Here is a 7,017-nt window from a genome sequence, read left to right as displayed (position 1 = left end):
ATGGAAAGTTCAGCTTTTTGAGCTTCTATATTGAGCTCTTTTATAGCATAATATCCACTAAACGTGCTCAAAGCGCTTTACAAGGGATCCATGACCAACAGCACCATTTAATATTTAGGACGGGACATGACGCCTGTTAGGAGACATTACAATTTTTGTTCAGACAGAGACAACGCTGTTAACGGCCAGGTACTCATTTTACACCTGAGTAGGTCCTGGGTTCGAGCCTCGCTCGGCGCATAGTTGAGTCCTTGGAGAAGGCTCTTGACTCACATTCTCTCACCGTAATCATGTGTAAAATTCTTATTCTTCTTCTTCTTCTTCTTCTTCTTCTTCTTCTTCTTCTTCTTCTTCTTCTTCTTATTATTATTATTATTATTATTATTATTATTATTATTATTATTATTATTATTATTATTATTATTTCATTATTATTATTATTATTATTATTATTATTATCATCATCATCAGTATTATTATTATCATCATCATCATCATCATCATTATTGTTATTGTTATTATTATTGTTGTTATTATTATTATCATCATCATCATCATCATCATCATCATCATCATCATCACTATTCTAATATTATAATTATCATTACTGGTTCATTTATTATTTTGTTCGTTGGGTTCTTTTTATTTATTTATGTATTTTTTTTCTGTCTCTTCAATAGAATGCCCTCCAGATGGCGGACGATTCCCCTACCCGGGATCATGTGTGAGGTACTACGTGTGTCTACGAGGTTTTCGTATATCTTCATCCTGCCGGGACGGTGTATTCAATCCCAATACGCACAGGTGTGAATCACGAGCCACCAGCACATATGTCTGTAATTCGTAGATGGTCCTCGTTTTCTCTCTAGTTGTTGTACGTTTGTCATTCACATATTATGTGACCCATCCACCAAACCGGTATTTTGACGCAGCGGTTCAGGTCGTCACCTTCGTAAACTTAAGGGGCAAAAGGGTTTTAATAGCAGAAAATGCGTTTCTATGTCAGGTCGGTAAACATCTTCCCACTCATATAATATGTAATACAATTGAAATTTGGCACGGGTTTTCGCAGTTTTATATTTTCAGTTGGGTGATTTCTTCATCTTATCTCTCAGGTATAAAATTTGTTATTGTACAATGATAAATATTGCAGAGCGTTACTCAGCCGTTATTTTTTTGCATCGGTTTGTGGTGTTTCACAACTGTATAACCAGACTTAAAGTTCTGTCACAGAGTTTCGTTAATTCGATGTGCAATGTTGTGAACAACCGCATTCTATCTATAGCGGTAGAAATGGTGTGTATTTATTGAAAACACATACTATCAATTCTCAAATGTCATGTTTGCCGACTTGACATTGAGCATCCACACACGGAAGGAGCCCCAACGTTTCATGTCTCGATATTTTCATTTTAGTATCCGATTTAGGCCTGATACATACCCCCCCCCCCCCCCCCCCCCCACAAAAAAAAAAAAAAATTACGTCACAAAAGAAGACGATAGTCACCTAACGAAAGTAAAAAGTGAATTGTTGTCGTAAGTGATCAAAGAAATGAATGATTCCATTGATTGAGTTATTGATTACAACTCACGATAGTTATTTTTTTTCTTTTCCTGTGGTCTTCGTCTTGTTTTCTGACGAATTGTTTTGTTTGGTATCAGGTCATGAGTTTATGAATGCTATGTTTTGATGCTAAAAAAATTATTTAAAAAAAAATGCGATGCACGTTGTTGGAAATTGAATTAAAAGCCTCATATATGAAATATGGGACACATTTCTCTTCTCTGTGGTCTTCGTCTTGTTTTATGACCATTTTTTTTTTGGTTCGTATCTCGCCGCGAGTTTTAGAAGGCTACGTTTAGATGCTAAAAAATGATTTTTTTATGTGATGCGCTGTCCCAACGCGTTGTTATGTAGGGATGGACTAAGTGTTTGAAATTGAATATAATATATCCTCATATATGAATCATGGGACAAATTGTTCTCCTCTATAGTGGATAATAAATACAATTTCTTACACATTGCAAAAACTGGAAGATCATACGTATTTATCATCAATTTCATTCGTTATTTAGTCTTTTGGGATCTCATCCATCCCGACTTAATACTGTTTTGAGACGTTGGGTTACAAATATGAGTTTGGGTCAAGTTTATTAGTCTTATTGAGGATGATGAATGTTGTTCATTAACCAGTTAACTGTCGTATTCCACGTATTTAATCATTTGGCCAGAAAACTCGTCCTTCAAATATCTATTGATTTAAATGACCCTCATCTTGGCAAAATCTTTCAAACCTGAGACTTCACGAAATCCCAGGTTTGTGAGTTTCTGGCAAGATGAGGGTCATTTAAATCGATGGATATTTAAAGGGCGAGTTTTCTGGCCAAAATTATTAACTCCACGGTTTTCCAGAGTACTGCAGTAATTTGGTTAAAGTGACAAAAACAAAGAAAACAAAAATATTTCTGGGCATTTTAATTTTAAAATGTACATTTTTGCTACAGTAGTAACATGTCGAAATAATACCATATTGAGACTATGGGTCACAAATGTGATAAATCGTCTCAAAACGGTATTATGTCGGGATGGACCTTATCCCATGATGTAATTTGTATTCTTATGTTAACTTGTAAAATTCTAGTTAAAATAAACGCGATCAATGTAACGAGTTGAGTTTTCATTCTTGAGCGTTAACACACTTACTCTTGCATTTTCTATTTCTCTTCATTTTCAACTTTAATTCAATTTTCTTTTATCGACCCATTTCAACAGTACCATATTGACACGATGGGTCATACCCCTATTATTATATATTATTATTATTATATTATTATTATTTATTATTATTATTATTATTATTATTATTATTATTATTATTATTTATTATTATTATTATTATTATTATTATTTTTATTATTATTATTATCATCATCATCACCATATTTTGAAATTTGCTGATATTTGTATGCACAATGAAACCATTTGAAAATTAAATTGAGCTTTTATGTAGCGCAATATCCACTAAATGTGCTCAATGCGCTTTACAAGGGGTCCCTGGTGAACAGCAACATTTAACATGTAGGACGAGACTTGACGCCTGTTAGGCGATATTACAATTTTTCGGACAAAGACAACGCTGTTAACGGCCAGGTACTCTTTTTACACCTGAGTATGGTGAGAGAATGTGAGCAAAGAGCCTTTTCCAAGTACTCAACTATGCGCCGAGCGAGGCTCGAACCCAGGACCTTTCGATCCGAAAGCGAGTTTCAAGACAAGATTGTACTTGAGAGTGAAATTAAAGAAAAGGGTGGATATCTATCTATCTGTAATGCATGGAAATGAATATTTTTATACGGAAATGAAGAGAGAAAAAATCACTATAACATCTAATGTTTTTCCTTTTTAGTTTCTCTTATGTTTGTTTTATACTTAATTAAGCCTTTGGGCTCCCCATGGAGTATAGGCTGACAACTGTCTTCCTTCATCTCACTGTGCTCTGAGATGTCTTCTCCATTTGACTCCAGCCCATTCCAACCTTCTTCGGCTCTTCTGTTGTTGACCTCCTCCATGTGTTTCTGGGCCTTCCCCGTCTTCTCTTTCCTTGCGGATTACATGTAAGGGCCTGCCAGTCGATGTTGTTCGGTGGCTTTCTTAGCGTGTGCCCAATCCATCCCGATTTCCTACACTGGATTACCACACTGACAGGCTCCTGCTTTGCTTTCTTATCATCATTGCTAATTTTTTTTTTCTGGTCATCTAATTCTGTATATTTGTCGCAGACAAGAATTCAGGAATGTCTGTATCTTCTGATGTAGTGCTGTGGTAATTCGCCATTTTTCTGAGCCGAATAAAAGTGTAGCCATCACATTCGAATTGAAGATGCGTAATTTTGTGGTGATGTTGATTTCTTTGGAATTCCAGACCTTCTTTAGAATGACAAAAGAAATTCTAGCCTTTTTAATGCCTATGTTTGTTTTATGCTAGTGGCAATTTGTGCTTGTTGTCGCTTAAAAAAAAATATCCTGCTAACACCAATTTCATTATCATAATATATAAAGCGCAAATAAAACGACTAGACAAAATTTAAAGAAAGAAAGAATAGTTCTTTTGGAGGTCTCAGACCATCCAAATTCCATATGACAGGGGCCGCAATCCTTGTTCCTTGGGAAAAAGAAAAGAGATATATTTTGATTATGTCCCTTAGACTTTCATCGACAGGCACACGAATTTGTAGACAATGTGTGTACATCCAATCACGAGATCAACAACGCCCGACTTTTCATGGGCTGATCAGCTGATTTCACTGTGTCACAGGAAGTAACAAATAATCGAAATTCTGTGTTACATTTTTATTTTCCCTCGTCTCGAATCAGTATTAAACGACATTTTTATCAAATATTTCGCAAAGAACTGGTAATACCAATAGTTGTAGTTTAGGCTTCATTTCAGGACAATTCAGCTTCTAGTCGTTGGATCTTTAAAATTATTTATTTGTTCAGATCCCAGACAATGCAACTGTACTAACTCTAAACTAGATCTCAACAGAGACAAGGCAATTGACTAAATCACAAATTCTGCTCACTATTGTATCAGAAAACAGCAAGAATAACACGCCATTTATCGATACAAACAATCCAGAAATGCCAGTCATTGTATTAACAAAATGAGGTATTTAAAAGCTGCGGACCTCCCCTCCCCCCCCCCCCCTACCCCTCAACGCCCCCCCCCCCTTACACACACACACACACACACACACACACACAAAACCACAAAACGTCCCTGGCAGTATCCCAACGCGACTACTTCAAGAAATTGCGCCATCCGTTACTAAATTTAAATTTACATTTTATTTCATTCTTCATTCTATCTCTTACGTGATTTTCTTTCTTCCTGAAATAACACTGCGTAGACCACACTGCATCGCTGTCAAGGGCGTAAGTAGGGATTAACTCTCTCCTTGACACACATTTTCAAGATTTTCCCCAAAACCTCACGCCCAACTAACACAAAAATAGATTTTTATCACTGAAACACAATTGCAGTAAAGTTCTTCCGATGCATAACTTCTTTAGCAAAATATGCTCTACAAGACACTGTTCATTTTCTTTAAATTTTATGATGTACAAAAGAAATTTGAATGAGAAAAATGTTGGTTGTATCGTAACGAATGTGACGATTTTCTTATAGTTGGTAAGGAGAGGGTTAAGTTTCTTGTCCAAGAAAAATAAAGAAGATATGCTGCTATCCGGGACCGAACCCTAGAATTTCTCTAGACAAAAAGTGCTTGTCGTCTCGGCCATTTCTCCGCATTATGGCCTTATAGATAGTATGCGCTTGGCTAAGAAGCTCATAACATTGCCATCCGGAAGTATAACGGACCAACACACAAAACTGTGTGTATCCAAGAACGTTTATAGTCAGGTTAATTCAGTTCAGTGAGCATTACTCATAAACGCGGATGGCAAAAAACAATAACAAAGACCTGAGTGACGTCATTCTAGTCAGGTTATGTGGTCTTGTGGTATGATACCTCAAGTCATCCGGAGACCCTCAGAGCTGTACGAAGCTTTCCAGAAGTCATGCGAAATGGAGGCCTTCCGAAAGCTCCTCGTGCTGGCATTTCTTTCAATTTGTATTTTCACCCTGGAGCTCAATTTAACAAGCTACAGAAAGATTTTTATCGATGGAAAAAAAAAGTTCTCTCTTTCAAAAAATAGTAAAAGCAGGTCGGGGGCAAAACCAAATGAAATGGTTTCATGGGAATCACGAATTGTCAGTTCGGGGGACAGCTAGGATCTTTTTGACCCACAAGCAATACCTAAAGGTTGAGAGATAATGAATGTAAAGAAGTTTTTGTCCATGGCGCTTGCGACACATTAAAGTCATTTCAGCACCAGAAAAAAGGAAGAAAATGGTAGAGTCAATTTTTTAAAAAGATTTACAACTAATTAAAAAAACACACAAGAAAAAGACAAGGGGCAAATGGTTCATATATGGAACAGGTGTAGAGTCCAAGAGCATACAGTCAATGCACTTCGACGATTAATATGGAAAAAAAATTCTTGCAAATCAAAACCAATGGTATACAGAGACGCCAATTTTAAATTTGGCTCACAGGAATTTCAGACACCACTCGTAGGAATTTCAATGTGAAAGAGGAATTTCCGCACACAAGAAAAGGGAATTGGAATGGTTTTTGGCATTGTGTTTACATATTGTATAGTTCTAAATAGATAACCGATTAGAATTATATTATGTTATTATATAAACACATTGCCAAATACAATCCCAAAGTTTCCTTTTTTCAAATGAAGTAAAGCTCCAAAAGCTAATGGTAGTGATTGTAGTCCTGGTGAAAGTGAGGATGGTGTGGTGTTGGCGGTTGTAGTAGTGATGATGATGATGATGATGATGATGATGATGATGATGATGTGATAGTGGTTGTTGTTGTAGTTGTAGTGGTAGTGATGATGTGGTGGGGGGGGGGGGGGGTTGTAGTAGTAGTGGTAGTGATGATGATATGGTGGTGGTTGTAGTAGTTGTGGTGGTGATGATGGCGATGTGGTGGTGGAGGTTGTAGTAGCAGTGGTAGTGATGATGATGTGGTGGTGGTGGTTGTATTGGTAGTAGTGGCAGTGATGATGATGAGGTGGTGGTGGTGCTTGTAGTAGTAGTAGTAGTAGTAGTAGTAGTAGTAGTAGTAGTAGTAGTAGTAGTAGTAGTAGTAGTAGTTTGTTAGTAGTAGTAGTAGTAGTAGTAGAAGTAGTAGTAGTAGTAGTAGTAGTAGTAGTAGTAGTAGTAGTAGTAGTAGTAGTAGTAGTAGTAGTAGTAGTTGTTTGTTTTTAAGAGTTTTACGGCGCTTGCAACACATTTAGATTATATCAGCGACAGTAAAAAGGAAGAAAATGGGATAGTAAAAAGTTCCAAAATTACAATTAAAGCACCCAAGAAAAGGTAAGTCAAAGGGGAACTGGGAACAAATAGTAATAGGGATCAAATGTAGATTCCAAGAGCAT

At 36.5% G+C, this 7,017-nt stretch overlaps 1 protein-coding gene across 1 annotated transcript in view; it reads left to right on the top strand.

The window, feature by feature from the left end:
- LOC144973096 (chitinase-3-like protein 1) overlaps positions 1 to 1,479 on the top strand; it is a 28,255-nt gene extending 26,776 nt beyond the window's left edge. Inside the window, exon 11 of the mRNA XM_078915126.1 lies at positions 681 to 1,479. Within this exon, the coding sequence (XP_078771252.1) occupies positions 681 to 847 (167 nt within the window). The 3' untranslated portion in view covers positions 848 to 1,479. The remainder of the gene's footprint in view (positions 1 to 680) is intronic.
- Positions 1,480 to 7,017: the final 5,538 nt, after the last annotated feature.

This window comes from Berghia stephanieae, chromosome 5, assembly GCF_034508935.2.
Source record: "Berghia stephanieae isolate SIO BIC M18660-M18661 chromosome 5, UCSD_Bste_1.3, whole genome shotgun sequence".
NCBI lineage: Eukaryota > Metazoa > Mollusca > Gastropoda > Nudibranchia > Aeolidiidae > Berghia > Berghia stephanieae.
Note: the sequence above shows the minus strand (reverse complement) of the source record. Positions and strands in the feature narration are given on the sequence as shown.